The following is a 20,221-nucleotide window of genomic DNA, read 5'->3' as shown; positions in this document are numbered from 1 at the left end:
TTCTCCTCTAACCAATCAGAACACTGAGGACCAGAGAAGTCAACCTTGCCCTGGTGCAAGGTTAAGGCTAGTGAGTGCCATTTGATTGCTCAATTTTAACCATTCTTAACCACTGAGTGCTACTGCTTCCCAACTTTATTGACCCTAAGAAAGGAGTCCCCATAGTCCTTAGGAGGAGCCTGAAGGAACAACCATCATCAGAGTGGGCTCCTTAGCCTCCAAAGGAAATGGTTTTCCTGGCAGGTCTCCCATCTGCATCTGAGAGTCTGCCATTGTGTTTCTCTTTGTAAAGAAACTACAGGGGCATAGAGGGAAGGAGAAGGTAGCAGTATGGCCCTCAGCCAAACAATGACAGACATCTCTAGGCACTGTCCCTGGTACTGAGAGCTCAGCTGCTAGTCTTTTGGGGCAATAAGAGGCAAGAATCAACTCAGGAAGTGCCAGTAAAAGGGCAAAGATGGCTTGACCCTGAGGCAGAAAGCTCCCCCTAGCTTTTCCCCATCATGTGAAGTCAAGGCAGGAGATACCGCAAGGAAGGCATCACGGTCTGATGGTCCCCAGGAACAGGAGTCTGTGGACTCTGGCAGCATGGCAGGTTTAATGCCTGTCTACATTCTTTGTGAGATGGGCAGACCCTGATCTGTGTGTGAAGAACTGTTGAGAGCATTATTCCTGAGGGTCTGGCTCAGACCTGCCTTCCAGCCATATCTTCTGGCTGGCAGGAACTTTATGTATCACCCTCACACCCCACACACATTCCACCTTTTGGCTTTGTCCACGAGTTTTTCTCCACCTGGAGGGCCTTCCCTCCCAGTACTACCTGCAGAAATCCCACCCATCAGTGGGGCTTGACGCAGACATCAGCTGCCTGAGAAGCCCTCCCTGCCCACCTCAGAAAGTAGCACTGTCTCCTGCCTGCTTGGAGCTTCCAAAGCACTTCGCCCGCCCCTCTGTTATAGTGCTGGCCCTCCCTGCCTTGTGGGAGGCTGGGTGCCATGGAACAAGCTTACAAAGTCAAGGAGCCCTCGCAGGATTCATCATGGGGCTGGCTCCATGAATGGTTAACTCAGTGCTTGTGCCCTGGTCTATGGATTGTATTTTCTCTTTCTAAGATACACAGTGATTTAGTCCATACCATTTTGTGAAGAACAAGAGCTCACACCTGTGAACCTCTTAATATATATCAGGCATGTGCTAATCCTTACAACGACTCTATTTTACTATCACTAGCCCCATCTTACAGATGAGAAAACTGAGGCACAGAAAGATAAAGACACTTGCTAGAGAGCACTCAGCCAGTGAGAAGTGGAATCAGCATTAGACACAGGTTGTCTACTACCAATGCCCACAGAGTTAAACACGATGTTATACCCTTCTGGATGTGACTCATAATCCATGTGTATATTTTGTGTACTGCTTGGTTTTTTTCCCCTCAAAACAGCTCTTATCAGATCTTTTTTTTTTTTAAACAATCAAAACCATCTTAGAATCAAAGAACCATAACACTATTTTTTTTTTTTTTTTTTTTTTTTTTTTTTTGGAGAGAGAGAGAGACTGAGCACGAGTGGGAGGAAGGGCAGAAAGAAAGAAGGAGACACAGAATCCAAAGCAGGCTCCAGGCTCTGAGCTGTGAGCACACAACCAGACGCGGGGCTCAAACCCACGAACCATGAAATCATGACCTGAGCCGAACTGACTGAGCCACCCAGGTGCCACCCCCATAAAACTATTTTTAATACCACCACCAAGACGGGCAGCTGTGTTAGCAACACCTGAGGCCCTGCTCCAGGTCTCAAGGTGTCCTGTTACAAACTTCTTGAGGACAGAAAGTGTGTTTTCCAGCCCAGCCTGGGAAGAGGAGGTGTGCTGTCTGCTTCTGGCTGGCTGTCTGAGGCTCTGCAGGAGTGAATGAGTGAGTGAAAGAGGAGTCCTGAGCATCTGGAGTTGAAGTTTCATTTTTTCCTCGACTGTCTGGGGCTTGGGAGGCTGCTTCGTGGAACCGGTGATGGAATGGGCATCCTCGCCCACACTCACCTGTGTCCACTCTGCCGTAGTCCACGAAGATCTGCAGCATGACGGAGCCCAGCAGGTACCCGAAAGCCGGTCCGAATACAGAGATGGCAAATAAGATGGCTGGAAACGGGAGCAGAGAAAGGAGGCTGAGGAGACTGAAAGGGTACCAGGTTCTTTCCCTAGCTGAGGGATTCCTGAGATGTCAGGAATCTGTCCCCTGGCCCTGACAAGTCCACACTGAAGGCATTTCCCATAGACAAGACCAGAATCCCTCAAGGATGCGCACAACCAAAACTGTTTCTCCTCCAGCCAGCTGCCAGAGAGATCCACTTGCCGAGAGGAAAAGCCTCCTCAGCATTTAAAGTTTGCTGCTGGGGGTGCTGGTGGGTGAAGCTTCCTGCAAATGCAGGAGCTGTGGGGCCACCAAGTGGGTGGGTGTGCCCTGTCTGCTTTGGGATGTGGGCCCTGAGAATGCTCAATGTGCCGTGCTCTAAGGGAAGGATGGGGCTGTCAGATGGTCATCTGTTATCTGCTTTGCTTTTGCTTCTTTGAAGCCAAACTGCCCCTAAGTGGATGGTTTGAGAAGACATGTGTACCCCGGCCCGTGCCTGGAGGACAGGACAATAACATTAAGGGGCTGATAAAGGAGCTGCCGTGTGCCCAGCATGCGGCTCAGTGGTTATATACATTACTTATGTAATCCCACAGCTGCCCAGTGCACAGATACTATTGGCCCTGTTCTGTAGGTGAGGAACCTGGGGCCCTGGGGCCCAGCCACCTGCCCAGGATCACACATCTGGTAGATTAACAGAGCTGGCCTTCAAACCAGATCTATTTGCTCCCCAAAGCTCTGCCCTCATTTGCTGTGTTGTGGCACAAAGAGGGTTAGGCCTCAATTCAGTCCCTCAGGGCCTGAAGGAGTGCCACATCAGGACTGGGTCCCTCCCCACAGCCTTCCTCAAGCTTGTGACTCACAGATGTACAGGGGTGAGTTGTTGGGCTCAGAGAAGTCATCCACGTAGGAGATCCCGAATGGCTGAATGGGAACCGTCCCAACGCCTGCCAGCAGCTGGGCGACCACCATGAGACCCCACATGCTGCTGGTCTCCTTCCGGGAGTCCCGGGCGGTGCTGTGGCACTTACTGGGGGGCAGGTCCTGCCAGTGCTTCTGACAGAGCTCAGCTTGGAAGCGGCTGCTGTTCCCTGCAATGAGAGAGCATGCCGGTTACCACCACCCCAGTCTCCGGGTTCTACCAGCCGGCCTCCGAGGCTGGCCTTTCTCCCAGGCCTTTTGAGAGTGAGTGGAGGTGACAGAAAGGTGAGTGTGGGCTTCCTGTCCTGCAAGCAGCCCTTCCTAGGTGGAAGAGGACACTATCCACTCATGGGGAACCATTCTTTGTCCTCTATGGGTAACAGGCAGGGAGCTGTGCATGGAGATCAATGCCATAATTCCTGGAGGAATCCCCCAGTTGCATAAGGGGGATCCAGGATCAAACCCCAGGCTTACCAGCCTGAAGTGCTTTGTGCTCAGCCTCAGGCCTGGGGTCCCCAGGGTGTGGCTCTCTTTAGCAGGACAAAGGTTATTCTGTCTCACAGAAGACAGTGTCACCCCCACCTTGGATGTGTCCCTCCTGTGTCATGACTCCTGGAGCCTGATTCCTGGATAAGCCTGGCACTGTGTCATACTGGAGAGCCTTTTGCCAAAGGCATTTAATGTCCTTACCAAACATGGGCAGCAATCAAGAATCATACGACTTGGGAAGCTGGAAAGGACTTTGAGACCTTCTAGTTCAATCTCTCCTCTTACAAATGGGGAGCCAAGACTGCACACCCAGGAGCCAGGCTGCACCTTAGACCCTTCTGTGAGGCCCCCAGAAACTTCCAGTGGGCACCATGCTGCCTGTGGCTGTGGGGACCTGGTCAGGCTGGACTGCCATCTCATGCCCACACCAACCAGTAAGCACTGTCAGCTCTCCAAGGCCTTGAGAGCTCTTGAGGACTCCCTTCCCATAAGATCCCTTCTTTACTTACCTTGTCCAGGCCAATGGAAACCACTGAAGTCACCAATCTTGCTCTACTAACACGATTTCCTCTAATTCCCATTTGGGATGCTCCCAGAGAGGGTATAGCCCCGATCTTTGTGGGCCTCAAAGCCCTACAGAGAGGAAATATGAAGGCTGTGGACCAGATCTGCCCCTCATGCTTTGCCCAGGGCTGCTCTGGATGGTGGGGCTAGGGAGGTTCTGCCCTCCTCATTGCCCTCTCTCTTCCCCCAGGCACAACATGCTCTGTACAGCCTGGCCCCGCCCTCACCTGTCTTCTACGCTGGTGTTTGTATAGGACACACTTGAAAACTGCTGGCCTGCAGGGTTCCCCCATCAAACAGGGAGTCCTGTCCCAGGAACAGCAAGGGACGGCAAGATGTCTTCTTGTCAGGGCCATCCAGACAGGGAGAAAGCTTGGATGCTAAGTCATGAAAAGACTACTGGACCAAATTTCATTCATCCTCAGTTGTTCAGTTATTTGGCCAATAGTGAGTATGGGCAGACACACCACTCAGGTGAGGACAAGAAGGTGACTGAGACAGGCATAGGTTCTGCCCTTACAAATTCTCCAGCCTTTTGTGGTACACAGATCATTGAAGGAGTACCCACAATAGTGCCTGATCCAATCAAAACCCAATGAGATATCTTTGCACACTCATCAGAATGGTCATTGTGTGTGTGTGTGTGTGTGTGTGTGTGTATATATATATATATATATATATATATATATATATATATATATATAAACCAAAACAGAAAACATCAAGTATTGGGTAAAGATGTGGAAAAGTTAAGGCCCTTGTACGTTTTTGGAAGGAATGTAAAATGGTGCAGCCATATGGAAAACAGTATGGCAGTTCCTCAAAAAATTTAAAAATATAACTACCAGGGGCCCCTGGGTGGTTCAGTTGGTTAAGCATCCGATTCTTGATTTTAGCTCAGGTCATGATCTTGCTGTCTGTGGAATCGAGCCTTGTGTCAGGCTCTGCCCTGGCAGTGCAGAGCCTGCTTGGGATACTCTCTCTTCCTCTCTCTTTGCCCCTCCCCTGATCACACTCTTTCAAAATAAATAAATAAACTTTAAAAAAATACAACCACCATATGATTTAGCATTTACATTTTTGGGTATATACTCAAAAGAATTTAGAGCAGGACTTGAACATTATACCAGCCTTCATAACAGAGTTATTCACAATAGCCAAAATGTAGAAATAATCAATGTGTCCATCAATGGATGAATGGATAAATAAAATGTGATATAGACACACAATGGAATATCACTGAGCCTTAAAAAGGAAAGGAATTCTGACACGTGCTGCATACACAATGGAAGACCCCTGAAGACATTATGTGAACTAAAATAAGCCAGGCACAGAAGTACAAACATCGCATGACTCCACTTATATGAAGCAACTAGAATAGACAGATTCATAGAGGCAGAAAGTAGAATGTTGGTTACCAGGGGCCAGGGGCAAGGGGGAATGGGGAGTTGGTGTTTAATGAGGACAGCTTCAGTTGGGAAAGATGAAAAGTTCTGGAGATGGATGGTGTTGACAGTGGTACAATAGTGTAAATGTACTTAATGCTGTTGAACTGTACGTTTAAAAATGGTTAGAATGGTAAATGTTATGAGATTATATATATATATATATATATATATCCACAATAAATAATATAGCTTGGTCCACATGAGTTGGGAGAGAACAGAAGGCACGTAGGAGGAGCACCATACCCAGTGTTGGTTGGGAGAGGGTTTGGGAAAAGATTCCTGGGGAAGATGGCCCTGAACTAAGAGGAAGCAAAGGGAGTAGACAAAGATTGGTAGTGAGGAGGACTGAGAAGCAGCTTGTGGCGGGGCTCAGAGATGTGGGTAACACGCTCCATGGCACAAAATGAAGTTCAGGGTGGTCAGCGTGCAAGTATACTCAGGGTGAGGCATGGCTGCTTCTGGAGGGCTTGTGTGTGCTGGGAAGGGGCATGGATTGTTTCCTAAGGAAAGTTCCAGAAGATCATGAGTGGTGGTAATGCAACGAACACACTGGAGGGATTAAGACCAGTTTGCAAGGCCCCTGTGTAGGGAGTGGAATTGACCTGGTAAAGAGATATTTCAGTGGCAAAATAGGTAAGGCTGTGCATTCCAGGAGGGGCAGGGGGTGCTGGCCGCTCCGTGGTTATGTAGATGGTGACGCACAGCCCAGAGGCATATGTGAGACACAGGCCAGGCTGGCTGCAGGAGTGCAGGTGTGTGACAAATGAAGGACTGGAGAAGTATTTTTTTCAAGAGTTGTAGTTCTTGGAGTGCCTGGGTGGCTCAGTCGGTTGAGCATCCAACTTTGGCTCAAGTCATGATCTCACAGTTGGTGAGTCTGAACCCCATGTCGGGCTCTGTGCTGACAGCTCAGAGCCTGGAAACTGCTTCATATTCTGTGTCTCCTTCTCTCCCTGCCCCTCCCCTGCTTGCTCTCTTTCAAAAATAATGAACACTAAAATATTTTTTTAAAAGTTATACTTCTTTATTTCTCTGATTCTTGTTATTTTACTACATTCACATTTAATAGAACACTGTTGCTGTCTTGGCTGGCAGAATTATTTTTTTGTGGGACATTTCATGGTCATCGAAGATCGTAAAAACGTTGACTGGCTTATTAAGTCTTCACACGGCACCTTGCATGCTACACCAGTGCCACAAAAATACTCACGAAATTTCACCTAATGAAATGTCCAGGAGGCGAAAACGATCTGGGGATCATTTGTTATTATTAACTTCTCAAGTATCAGATTATATGTCAGGAACTGCCTTTATTAAAAATGTGTATTTAAAAAATATAACCAGTTGGCCCCAACTCCAAGTCTACAGAATTCCTCTTTGGCTCTTCTGCATTCCAAATCGATTGAATATCTCCTAACAAACTCTCTTTTCCTTCTGCCAGTCCTGAATGGGGCCAAATCCACCCTGGCGCAGGCTGTGACTCATGCGAAATTCACCTGCAGAGGGCAAGGATTCCTTCACCAGGGAGCAGTGCCCTGAGGGAAGCAGCAGCTGGCTGTCCTGGAGGCAGCGAGACCTGGAGCCAGGAGGAACAGGGCACCGCAGTGGGTAGGACCCACTGCTCCCTGGCTTGATGTAGGCACAGGTGTTTATGTCAGAGACAGACATAGTGTGAGCTTCCCAAGAACTCATGCCTGGGACTTTCTGCAGTGGGTAGTCATGGCCAGCTTGCTCTGGTGAGAGCAGAGTCTTCTAGAATTTAGACCAGTAGGCTTTTCTCTTAAAAACCTAGAGGACAGGGGTTGGTGAATCCAAGGGCTGGAAGAAGGGGGAGGAAAAGACCTTGTATCAGAAGACTTTGGCACAACTGGGAGTGGTGGGGGAGCTCGGCTTTCTTCACCTCACTGCATCCCTCTCCTCCCTAGAGTGGATTTCTCAGCTTCCTTCAGGAGCTCAGGCCCATGTGAAGGAGAGAGAGCAACCTCTCCCCATTTCGCAAGCATTCCAGCAAAGGGCCTATACCCAGTTACTCTCCATTGACTTATGGAAGCACATCACCCTCCTCTTCCAGTGTTGCTAGCTCCAATCTTCCCACCGTGTCAAATCCGGTGGTAAGGTCAGAAAAATGCCTGCCTCTTCCAGTCACCGCAGACTCCAGAGGCTGCCTGCCCACCCAAGGTCACTTTCCTCCATCTTGGAGGGCCCTGGGAAAGGGAGGGAGGGGAGTCTTCATTAGAGGGATGTCAGTCTGTTTCTCATCTTCCCTGAGGCAGACTTCTGGAAGGCTCAAGTTCATCAGAACACATTCTTTTCCCACAAGACACCAGAAGTCTGGCTGTGCCAGTTTTCACAGGGCTGTGAAATGCTAACTAGAAACAGGCTGGGACCTCTCCCCTCCTCCAGCTACCCCAGCACAACCCCAGCTGCACGTGAGTCAACCCTCTGACTCATTTCACAATATAAATGCAGAGTTTCAGTTCTAATTTCTAGACCTCTCAGTGGGTTTGGAAAGATAGGGGACTGTGGGAAGAAGGTCCACTTCCCCAGAATGGAACCCATAAAGACAGGGCAAATCTGGGCAGACCTAGGTCTAGCCACTCCATTGTTCAAGCACACACGTTCCAGGTGTGGCCAGCCTGAGGTCAGGCTCCCAAGCACATAAAGATCTGAAACTGGGTCCAAGAGAGAAGCCTAGAAGGGTCAAGCAACACAGGAAGGCCATGGCAAATGGGGCTTTCCTTTGATCATTTCATCATTCTGGTAGAGGAAAGAGAGAGTTCTTCTGGGAAACAGCAAACAGAACAGCAGCAGTGAGTCCTCCTTCAAGTCATTTCCTTGAAAGCCACACATTACCTCCCTGCTCAGAAGATGGCGTGGCTTTGGGTGAGTAGAGTCAAGTGAGGAGGAGGTTAGCAAGACCCAAGTCTCAGATGCAATCCATAAGAGAATAATAGGGAAAGGTAGGAGGTGCTTCCAGAGAGTTTTCTGGAAACATGGCCAAGGTGCAAGCCCTCAGACTATCAGCAAACTCCTGGAACCTCATTCAGAATGTTCCACTCTGAAGGACCTATTTCCCCATCCTCCTAAATTCAGCTACTCAAGTTCTTCCGGAAACTCTGGCAACACCCACCATCAGGCCTGGAACAGACTGTCCCAAACCTGGTCCATGATTCGAGATCTCAAAGCGGTTTGCAAAGTGGGTTGTTCACACGTCAGAAGTGATTAGATTCTCAGTGGAGTTCTCAAAGCCTTATTAATCTGTAAATACCCCTGTAGTAATATGTGGTCTATTCCCATTAGACTGACTTTCATTTTGGGAAACTAGGAGAACATATTCTTCTGCACCAGCAGAAAACAAAAGAGTTAGGGTTGACAGCCTGAGTCACATCATGGGGCAATGGAAGGAATTCACATTTTGGAGCCAGATAAACTAAGTTCAAATCTTGGTTCCACTGCTCACTGGTTGGGGGACCTCTCAGAACCTCAACGTCTTCATCTTAAAAATAGATATAATAATAATACCTACCTTGTAATGTTATATTAGGATTTAAAATAATGAGTATATATCATAACCTGGGACATAGGGATCACATAAAATCAATTTTCATCCAAAGGGGTCAGAAGCTATAAGAAATTTAAAGGGAAAAGGGAGATGGCAGAACTCTGGGGACAGGCAATAATGCCCAAGTTTCTAAGAACTTGGGGACTGGGTCTAGAAACCAGAGACAAGTAAGATCAGTGCTGATCACTGGCAGTGGATAGACTGTAATAAAGGAGCTGCTTGGAAGGTTTCCTCTCTGTGAAGGAAAAGAGAGCTTGAGGGAGGAAAAGGAGAATATTCTTGTGTTCTGCTCTCAGACTGAGTTTCCAAAACTAGTTCTGAGGCTGAGGCTGGGCACCCCTTCCCACACAGCCACCCTGGCACTAAAGGGGCCCTGGGGAAAATGCCTACTTGTACTGAGGAGGCCATGCGACCAATGAGCTGCATTGAAAGGGCAGGTCCACTGCACATTATACTGCAGGCAAGGGGCTTACCCCACCCATACCTTTGCCCCTGCACCCTGAGGAATTGCCACCAGGCCAAGGAAGGAGGCATCACCCGGCTTGGCTTGTCATCAAAACTGTTTCTTAGTGGATAGGAGGGAAGGAAAACATACCTCAATGAGCAGGATGGTGGCTCAAAGTCATTTAATTTTAATTCTGGAAGAGATGTGCACTTACTATGCACCCTCCAACTGGGAATGAAGCAGAACTTATTATTCACAGATTTATTCAGTAGGCTGATGAGGAGCTCTTTGGAAAAAAAAAAGTGATTAGCTGAGCCAACATGAGTTCATCAAGAGTCAGCCATGCCAAACCAACCTCATTTCCTTTGTTAGTGGGGCTCCCAGACCAGCAGGAAGTTGTAACATGGTGTTACTTGACTAGAGGAAGCCTTTTGACAAAGCCTGTCATAATATCCTGGTAGACAAGATGCGGACACGTGGCTGGAGAGTCCTCTGGGGAGAACTGGCCCGAAGCATGCCCAGGGCAGGCATCAATGGGCCAGTGTGACCCAGAAGATGGTGGCCCTAACTGCCCACAACTCAACACTGTTGTCATGGCCTGGGGTGAAAGCAGGAACAGCTGACAAATTGTGAATGACACAAAGCTGGGAAGAATGGTTAACAAGATAGTCCAAAGCCTGAAAGCTCAAAATTAGGTCTGAGGGTATAAAGTGGGGCTGCAACCAAAGAGAACAAATCTAATAGAGTCAGTTTGGGCTGTTATACCAAAGTGTCATAGACTGGGTGGCTTGTAAATAACAGACATTTATTACAGTTCTGGAAGCTGGCAGTCTGCGATCAGGGAGCCAGCACAGATATGTTCTAACAAGAGCTTCTTCTGGGTGGCAGACTGCTGACTTCTATGTCCTCGCAAGGCAGAAAGAGAGTGAGGGAGTTCTCTGATGTCTTATAAGCACTCTGATCCCATTCATGAGGGCACGACCCTTGTGACCTAATCACCTCCCAAAGGCGCCACCTCCTAACACCATCATGTTGGTCCTGACTTCTCTTTGCTGTTCTCCCCTGTTAGATCTGAGCCTCACATCGTTTCTGATGGTGGCCAATCTGAGCTCTGAACCCTGAAAATTCCTCTTGTCCCTGAGAGAAAGAAACTGCTCTTGCTGGTTTCCTGCCTCCTAGTGGGTAGCACACTGCCCAAATGTGCCTGGTGATTCCCATTTCAAGCCTTTGGGCCACAGGAGGTGTCTGGGTACCGCCAGAAGTTCTGCTCTACCAGGTGTGGCAAGAAGAGCAGAAAGTTCCTCCCTGTGTCCCCCAGGGATCCTCAGGGAGCCCCAGGCCTCCTGCAGGAGAGATCAATGGTTTCTTCAAACCATATACTCCAGCAGGACAGGGGCCTGCACTCTTTCTGTGGGGCTACCTCTCACTCCCTAACAGTTTTCCTGGGGTGCCCAAAGCCAGTAGAATTGTAACCAGCCTTTCTTTTCTACTCCATGTGCTGACTCTCCCAAGGAGACCCTCCAAGCCCCCCACCGCACCTAAGGGATCCTGCAGAAGTGACTCTCCCCTGGAGCAGGATGCAGGATACAACTTGCAGGATACAGCTCACCCGGCCCCAAGCACGGCTGCCACCCCAGCCTCATTCCTGAATGGGGGAAATGACTAAACAAGCCCTGAGGGCCTGACAGGGAGGGGGAGCCAAGCTCAGGTCCCTACTCAGACCTCAGCCGGAGACCCAGGAGAATAGGGGGTCTCATTTCCAGTCTGGCCAAGGTTGGGGGCGGGAATTGTAGCTTGCCCACAAAACAGATGGGAAGAAAGCCTGACAGAGTCGACTACTCTCATATCAACTGCTTGGGCCTTTAGAGAGACCATGGTGCTATTGCCATGGAGATGACCCATTGGCTCCTTCCCCTAATGTCCAACACTGCAGCTTAGCATTCTCTATCACTTCTCCACAGTGGTTTCTATTCTTTCCTGCACTCCGCAGTAAAGAATGTTCCACATCAAATCTCATTAGTTTTTGTTGGGCTCATCCGTTTGGGGCTGTTTTTTCCTCAGTTGATTTAATAACCCCCATGTGTCTTGTGATTTCTCCCCTCTTGTTGTTTTCTCTTTCTTTTCAGGTTAAATAGATCCAACTGCGCCAACTGCCCACACACTCATGCCCCCCAACACACACACACACACACACACACACACACACACACACACACTTACACCTCCCTCCATATGCCCCCCACCTCCACACCCCCTCCAACCCCTGCCACACTCACTTTTCCCTCTCACGTATATCCCCATCTCCACCCCCCACATATCCACACTGTTCCCCTACACCCTCCAAACACCTCCCCCACCTTTCTTCCCTTGCATATGGCTCCACCCCCACCTTTCCCATCTTCAAATACATCCACCTCCCCTCCACACCAGTACACCTCAACTCCCTACACATAAAACACCTCCCTCCCCTCCACACCTATACACAATTACCCCACAAACACACTCATACTTCCCGTCTACCCCGCACAGCTTCTGAGCATACCCATCTCACACCACAGCTGGGTGTTCCCCCACTGAACACCCCTAAGCTGGTCTGCCATGAGCAGCTCTCCCAGCGGAAGGGCGCTGCATGGCTCCCACCATTCAGTGGAGTGCATTCTGCTCTGGGGGTTGGGGAGCTCATTCTAAGCCTTGCTTATCATCCACTGAGCAAGGGGCACAGTCACTCAGGGCCCAGAGGCTTCCCCTCCCTACACCTCCTTCCCATCCTCCTTCTCAGGGATGAATGAGCCTGGGTGAGGGGCTGGCACATTTATGAATAAAGGACTAGAAAATGACTCTTCCCTTTCTTTTCTTGACTGCTCCAAAAATACAATCCAACCCCCACCTCTTATCTTACAGGAAACTCCTTGCCTGTGTGCATCCATTGTCTGTGTAGGGGCCCACTTCCCTCTGGACTTGGCCCAGGAGCCTTCAGAGGTTACACCTCGTCCTGCCAGACTCTGGTTTCCGAAGACTCCTCTCTTATCTCCTGAGAGAATTGGTGTCACATTGGCCTGTTTCCCATCTACCGAAACGTTGCTGCGCCTTCCAGAAGTGGTCTTGGAGGTTTGGCTGGGTAGCTAGTCTTTTCTCTAAAGGCGCCAGGGCACATTTCCGGACCCCTCTGACATTTAGAAAATCTAAACATTCATAAATGTCTGCCTGGCCTTTTTAAAATTAGCAATTAGTTGTTAAAGGTCTCCATGATTTCCACAATGTTCAGCCCCTCTTTTTTTTTTTTTCCTAAAATACATAGTTACTCTTCATTTCCCATGTTCATTTCTGGAGTAGCTTTGCTCCAAGGAGACGAAATCAGCAATCAGGACATAATAGGTCTGGGGGTCATTACTCATGAGTAACAAATTTCAAATGTCACAACAAGGGCAGGCCAAGAAAAATGTGCTGGACAGCTAACACAGGCCAGGCACTTTACCTATACTATCTTGTGTTGATTTTGCCCCCAGGACACCCTGAAAGTGAAGGTATTATGGGTTCTATTTTACGGATAAGGAAACCGAGGTTCAGAAAGTTAAAGTAGGAGCTTGGCAAGTAGATGGCTTAGCCATTTAAATGTTGAAGTCCGTGCTCTCTCCATAATACCAGGCTGCTCTAACTGAGGGTCTGGGAAGAGAGCAGAAAAGCAGCCTAAGCTTCAACTAAGAGGAATCCTACTGACTCACATATGGAGGATGCAGCAGGGACTAGGTTGAGGGACAAGCCCTGCTCTGAGCCAGAGCAGAAGACCTACAGTGAGGACCAGGGGGAAGCTGCCTTCGAAGCCCCCAGGACAACAGGCCCATCAGTCATGAGCTGTGAGACTCTGCTCACCACAGGAAGCAGGGCCTCCCCTCATTTGGGACCCTAGTTTAACCAGCATAATACATATCTTGTCCCCACCAAATTCTGAGCATGCATCTTCCCAGCCCTTGAAGCCCTGTGAGCGAGGGTCCATTTCATGTAGGGAGGAACTGAGCCTCAGAGCTGTGGAGGAGGTTGCCTGGGCCGCACTGTGAGGGAGTGTCAAATCCCGAGGACTGCCTGACTCCAGAACACCACTCAGGGTGGTGCATTTAATAAAATTCATTTGTTCCTGATCGCCTTGCATAATTCAAAACTAAAGTTCCCATAGGAATGCATTTGAAATAGGAGTCGCATTTCAAACTTTTCCCATGAAGTAAGACTTTCTGAATATTTTCATTTGCACATTTTAGCACAGTGCCAGCCCATGCTGCACTGGAGCCTAGCACACAGCCCCTGATAGATCCGATGGATGTGGCTCCTGAGCCAAAGTCCTCCTCATCCCACCTCCTGGCACTGGGAAGATGCCCTGAAGGTGGCTCTGCCCAAGCACTTCCAGCTGCTGCTCTGAACCCAGCCAGAGTAAGGGAGACTGCTGGCCTCACCATCGCAGATAGAATTTACACACACAAAATGAGCAACGACAAAGAAAAAGTTTCCTCTACTGGCCTGCGATTCCTCCCCACAGGCTGAGAGGCAAGCTGTGGTCCCTGTCCCCATGCCCTTCAGTCCCCTCTCACTGGAGTTTGGCTAAGAGCACTGAGGTCAAGGAGGGAATGCCAGAGTGAACTTTGAGCAGGGAAGATCTTGGTGGGCTGAACCCCAGCCAATGGACCATCCTTAACAAGGAGCAGAGTGACTGCTTTCAGAGGCCCGCCTGTCTCTAACCACCCTCTGTGGTGGCTTCTCTGTGCGAAGGAAATGCCACTGGTATGTGGCCCAGGCTGCAGGCAGCCAACCCACCAACCCATGGTGTGTGGTGCCTGGCAGGAAGCCCTCCCATCAGTCTGGCCCCTGCGCCCCAGGCTCCCTTGCTGATTTCATCAACCCAGTCCTCATGCTGGTGGGGAAGGGCAGGGACACTGGGTCTGGAGTGGGCTTGGCACACAGCTCCTTGGGAGGGTGGCCAGGAACACCTAACTCTCCTTCAGAGCTGGCCTCAAACCCCTTGTCTAGACTGAGGAGGAGAAAGAGCATGGTAGAACCCCTAGATTTGGTTCTGTCTTCCTCCTGGACCTACCTGAAGGATTCACTCCCTACACAGTCCAAATAGACACAAGGCCACAATGTGTTCCTGATAAAAGATTAGTTCACTGGTGATTTATGTAGAAATCTAAAATATTCCCATGATCAGAACCCAACAGACATCTCATCACTAGATGCTATTATTCCTGTTCCATTCTTTTTCCAATCCAGCCACCTGTCTCTCTCTACCATAGGTCTCACAACCTATAAAGGAATCCCTTCTATCATTCTAAGTGATTCACCTCTCGAATCTGACCTCCACATATAACAACAACAAAAAAAGCCTGGTATTTAAGCAAACAGAAATCAGTTGTCCCTTGGCCTGTTTTCTGATGGCTCATTTATCCTCAGACATCTTCAATTCCAATACAGCGGGCCAAGGATGAGCATTTGTGGATTGGCCTCTCACTGCTGTTCATCACAAAACCACTGTCCCTTCTTACATCCCTGAAAAGAAGTGCAAGTTTATCCCAAGCCAATACATTATCATAAAATTAGCACCAAAGCAGGGTTGTTCCTGGTGTGCCAAGTGAATACAAATGCAAAACCACTTTGTAAGGCTATTTCCCAACCAAGAACACACAAATTTCTGCAGAAGAAAAAAATACCACTGCAAATGACCCCACAGCCAAACATGACAGAACACACAGGAAATAAGCCACTGTGAACAAGAACAAGCAAACACAAAAATGGGAGGATTAGCATTCCCAAAACTTCAGCTAATGTTCTGAAAAAGACTATAAAATTAAAATGTTTAAAATAACTCAAGAGACCTAAATAAAAATATAAATCATAAGTAAATATCAAAAATCATGAAGATCGAGCAGATAGATTTGAAAAACTATCATAATAACTTTTGGAAGTTAGCAAAATATATAGAGCCATTAAGATATACAATGTATACTAGGAGTTGGACATCAGATGAAGAGAGTTGGAGGGAGACTAAGTGAACAGGAAGACATATCTGAGGAAATCACAAAGGAAGCAGCTTAGATGAATAAGGCACTTGAAACTATGAAAGATGAGAGACAAGGAGAACGGGAATAAAAATATATATATTTATGGATCTTTAGAGGAAAGAAAGGAGAAATAGGGCCGTGCAATATGCAATATCAGGAACATTCTTGACTGAAAATTTCTCAGAATCAAAGAAAAACTTTAGTCTTCAAAAGAAACAGCACATTGAACTTCAAAATAGACATGAAAAATTAACTTATGTTTAGACACTGTATGGTACACATGCAATACCACAAAAATAGAGAGAAAAATCTTAAAGACAACTAGAGAGAAAAAATGGAATTCCTACAAAGGGATGACAATTTGACGGATGGAAAAGCCCCAATGAGAGAAGCCTGAAGACAGAGGCTTTGAGGTACTTTCAAAGCACTGAGAAGAAATAACTGTGAATTTAAAATCCTGCTTGCAGCTAAACTAAACTAACTAAACTACAATGTAAGAACAAGGGTAAAATTGTCATTTTTCTGACATAGATTTAGATATTTTCTCATCCATGGGTCCACCTGAAAGTAATGCTAAAGAATATATTTCAGGAAAAAGGAAATTAAATCAACAGGGGGTAGGTGAAATGCAAGAAGCAATTGTGAGCAAAGAAACTGGTAAACGTGTGGGTAAATGTGCATAAGTGCTGACTTTATAAGTAACAACAATTATAATGAGCACTGGGGGGAGGTTAAAGACAGGCAGAACTAAAGTACTGGTCAACAAAAACATGGAAGATAGAAGAGGAGACCAAGTAGTAAAACATCCTAGCAACCTTACTTTGTTCTGTTGGAAAATAGAGACATTTGTCATCTTTAGAGTTTGTTAAATCATAGGTCCGTGTGAAAATGTGAGGGTAAGGGTGAGGCATACTGTGTTCATGGACTTGCCAACTGAGTAAACATGTCCATTATCCCCAAATTGATCTATGAATTTAATACAATTTGAATAAAAATTCCAGAAGGATTTTTTTTAGATATACACAAACTGATTATAAAATTTATATGGGAAGAAATAAGAATTGATAAAATAATTTCAAGAAAAATAAAATTGGAGGAATCACAGTACCCAATTTTAAGTCTCAAAACTATAAAACTGCCTCTTAATTATGATATAATGCTCTTCTTCATCTCTTGTTACAGTCTTTGTTTTGAAGTCTAGTTTGTCTAAGTATGGCTACTCCAGCTTTCTTTTGACGTCCATGAGCATGATAGATGGTTCTTCATCCCCTCACTTTCAATCTGCAGGTGGCTTTAGGTCTAAAATGATTCTCTTGTAGGCAGCATATTGATAGATCTTGGTTTTTTATATGTTCTGATACCTTATGTCTTTTGATTGGAGTATTTAATCCATTTACATTGAGAGTGATTATTAAAAGATATGAATTTAGTGCCATTGTGTTACCTGTAGATTTGGTGTTTCTGGTGATGTTCTCTGATCCTTTGTAATCATTGTTGCTTTAGTTGTCTTCCCTTCCACTCAGAGAATCCCCGCCCCCTCCACTCAGAGAATCCCCACTAAACTTTCTTGCAGTGCTGGTTTAGTGGTCACAAACTCCTTTAGTTTCTGTTTGTCTGGGAACTCTTTGTCTCTTCTTTTATTCTGTATGAACAGCCTTGTTGGATAAAGAATTCTTGGCTGCATATTTTTCCCATTCAGCACATTGAATATTTCCTGCCCCTCCTTTCTGGCCTTCCAAATTTCAGTGGACAGATCTGCTAATCTTATGTGTCTCCCCTTGTAGGTTAAGGACATTTTGTCCCCCGCTGTTTTCAAAATTCTCTCTTTATCTTTGTATTTTGCAAGTTTCACTATGATATGTCATGGTGTTAACCTGTTTTTGTTGATTTTGAGGGGAGTTCTCTGTGCCTCTTGGACTTGAATGCCTGTTTCCTTTCCCAGATTAGGGAAGTTCTCAGCTATAACTTGTTCAAATAAACCTTGTGCCCCCTTTCCCCACTCTTCTTCTGGGACTCCTATGATACGGATAGTGTTTTGTTTCATAGAATCACTAAGTTCTCTAAGTCTCTCATGATCTAATAATTTTCTTATCCTCTTTTTTTCAGCTTCATGATTTTGCATAATTTTATCTTCTATATCATCTATTCTCTCCTCTGCTTCTTCAATCCTCATTGTCATTGTATTCAGTCTGTATTGCATCTCAGTTATAGCATTCTATATTTCAGCCTGACTAGTTTTTAGGTCTTTGATCTCTGCAGCAAGGGTTTCTCTGGTGTCTTCTATGTTTTGGGAAGAAGTCCCCATCTTGTTATTTTGGCTAAGTTTCTGTTGTTTGTGTGTTTTAAAAGCTTGTTATGTTTCCAGCATGTAAGAGTAATGCTATATCAAAATCCAAAGGAGAACTCAGGCAGCAATCTCTTTGACCTCGGCCACAGCAACTTCTTACTAGACATGTCACCAGAGGCAAGGAAAACAAAAGAAAACATGAACTACTGGGACTTCATCAAGATAAAAATTCTCTGCACAGTGAAGGAAACAATCAACAAAACTCAAAGGCAACTGACAGAATGGAAGAAGATATTTGCAAATGACATATCTGATAAAAGGTTAGTATCCAAAATCTATAAAGAACTTATCAAACTCAACATCCAAAAAAAACCAAAAAAAAAAAAAAAAAGAAAACAAACAAAACAAAAAACAAAAAACAACCCAGTAAAGAAATGGGCAGAAGACCTGAATAGACACTTTTCCAAAGAAGACATCCAGATGGCTAAGAAACACATGAAAAGATGCTCAATATCACTCATCAGGAGGGAAATACAAATCAAAACCATGATAACTACTTCACACCTCTCAGAATGGCTAAAATTAATAGCACAAGAAGCAACAGGTGGGGGTGAGGATGTAGAGAAAGGGGATGCCTCTTACACTACTGGTGGGAATGCAAACTGGTGTAGCCATTCTAGAGAACAGTATGGAGGTTTCTCAATAAACTAAAAATAGGGGCACCTAACTGGCTCAAGTGGTTAAGGGTCTGACTCTTGATTTCAGCTCAGGTCATGATCTCACAGTTCATGAGTTCTAGCCCTATATCAGGCTCTGTGCTGGCAGTGCAGAGCCTGCTTGGGATTCTTTCTCTCCCTCTCCCCCTCTCCTGCTCACATGTATGCTCTCTCTCTCTCAAAATAAATAAACATTTTTAAAAATTAAAAAAAAAAGAAACCAACTAAAAATAGAACTACCCTATGATCCAGCAATTGCACTACTAGGTATTTACTCAAAGATACAAAAATAAAGATTCAAAGGGGTACATACACCCAATGTTTATAGCAGCATTATCAACAATAGCCAAAGTATGGAGAAAGCTGAAATGTCCATCAAGTGATGAATGAATAGAGAAGATGTGGTGTGTGTGTGTGTGTGTGTGTGTGTGTGTATTCCATTTGCAATGAATTGGATGGAACTAGAATGTATTATGCTAAGCAAAATAAGTCAATCAGAGAAAGATCAATATCATATGATTTCACTCATATGTGGAATTTAAGAGACAAAGCAGATGAACATATGGGAACGGGAGGAAAAAGAAAGAAAGAGAAACAGACCACAAGAGACTCTTAATGATAGAGAACAAACTGAGGGTTGTTGGAAGGAGGTGGGTGGGAGATGGGCTAGATGGGTGATGGGCATTAAGGAGGGCACTTGTGATGAGCACTGGGGGTTGTATGTAGGTGATGAATCACTTAATTCTACTTCTGAAACCAATATTGCACTGTATATTAACTAATTAAAATTTAAATAATAAATGAATAAAATGTTAACCAATACAAAAAAACTATAAAACTGCAATAATCATGACAGTGTGATAGTGGGAGAGAGCAGACACAAAAACTAATGGAAAAGAATAGAAAGTCTAGAAAAAGGCCCCCACAAATATGACCAATTGATTTTTTTTTAACGTAGGCTTCATGCCCAGCCCAGAGCCCAACACGGGGCTTGAACTCACAACCCAAGATCAAGATTTGAGCTGAGATCAAGAGTAAGGTGCTTAACTGACTGAGCCACCCAGGCCCTCCCATTGATTCTGGATAATGGTGCAAAAAATATTTAGTGGAGAAAAGACAGTCTTTTTTGACAAATGATACTAAAACAACTTAACATCCATATGCAAAAAGAAGGAAAGGATCTTATAAAAAAACTAACTCAAGTGGATCATAGATCTAAATATAAAGCTATACAATTTAAGGAAACACAGAAACACACACACACACACACACACACACGAGAAAATCTTTCTGATCTGGGATTAGGCAAAGAGTTCTTAAATGTGCACCAAAAGCAAGATCCATTAAAGGGAAAGAATGATAAGTTGTATTTCATCAAAATGAAAAACTTTTGCTTTGCAAATGACACTGTTAAAAGAATATAAAGGAAAAGCTGAGGACTGGGAGAAAATATTTGCAAATCTGATGTCCAGTAAAGAATCTGTATTCAGAATTTATAAAGAACTCTCAAATTCAACCATAAGAAAACAAATAATTCAATTACAAAATGGGCAGAAGGCTTGAACAGACACCTCCCCCAAAAGAATACATGCCTGACAAGCACATGAAAAGATGTTCGAC

General features: G+C 45.8%; 1 protein-coding gene across 1 annotated transcript in view; it reads right to left on the bottom strand.

Moving 5' to 3' along the window:
• The window catches only part of SLCO2A1 (solute carrier organic anion transporter family member 2A1), an 82,656-nt gene that overhangs the window by 17,796 nt on the left and 44,639 nt on the right, over positions 1-20,221 (bottom strand). The window contains exons 4-5 of the mRNA XM_019436925.2: positions 2,989-3,216; positions 2,035-2,133 (exon numbers count right to left, since the gene is read on the bottom strand). Of these exons, the coding sequence (XP_019292470.1) occupies positions 2,035-2,133; positions 2,989-3,216 (327 nt within the window). The remainder of the gene's footprint in view (positions 1-2,034; positions 2,134-2,988; positions 3,217-20,221) is intronic.

This window comes from Panthera pardus, unplaced genomic scaffold, assembly GCF_024362965.1.
Source record: "Panthera pardus isolate Hobbes unplaced genomic scaffold, ASM2436296v1 HiC_scaffold_16, whole genome shotgun sequence".
Lineage (NCBI taxonomy): Eukaryota > Metazoa > Chordata > Mammalia > Carnivora > Felidae > Panthera > Panthera pardus.
The sequence above is the reverse complement of the archived record's forward strand: the minus strand, read 5'-3'. Positions and strand labels throughout refer to the sequence as shown.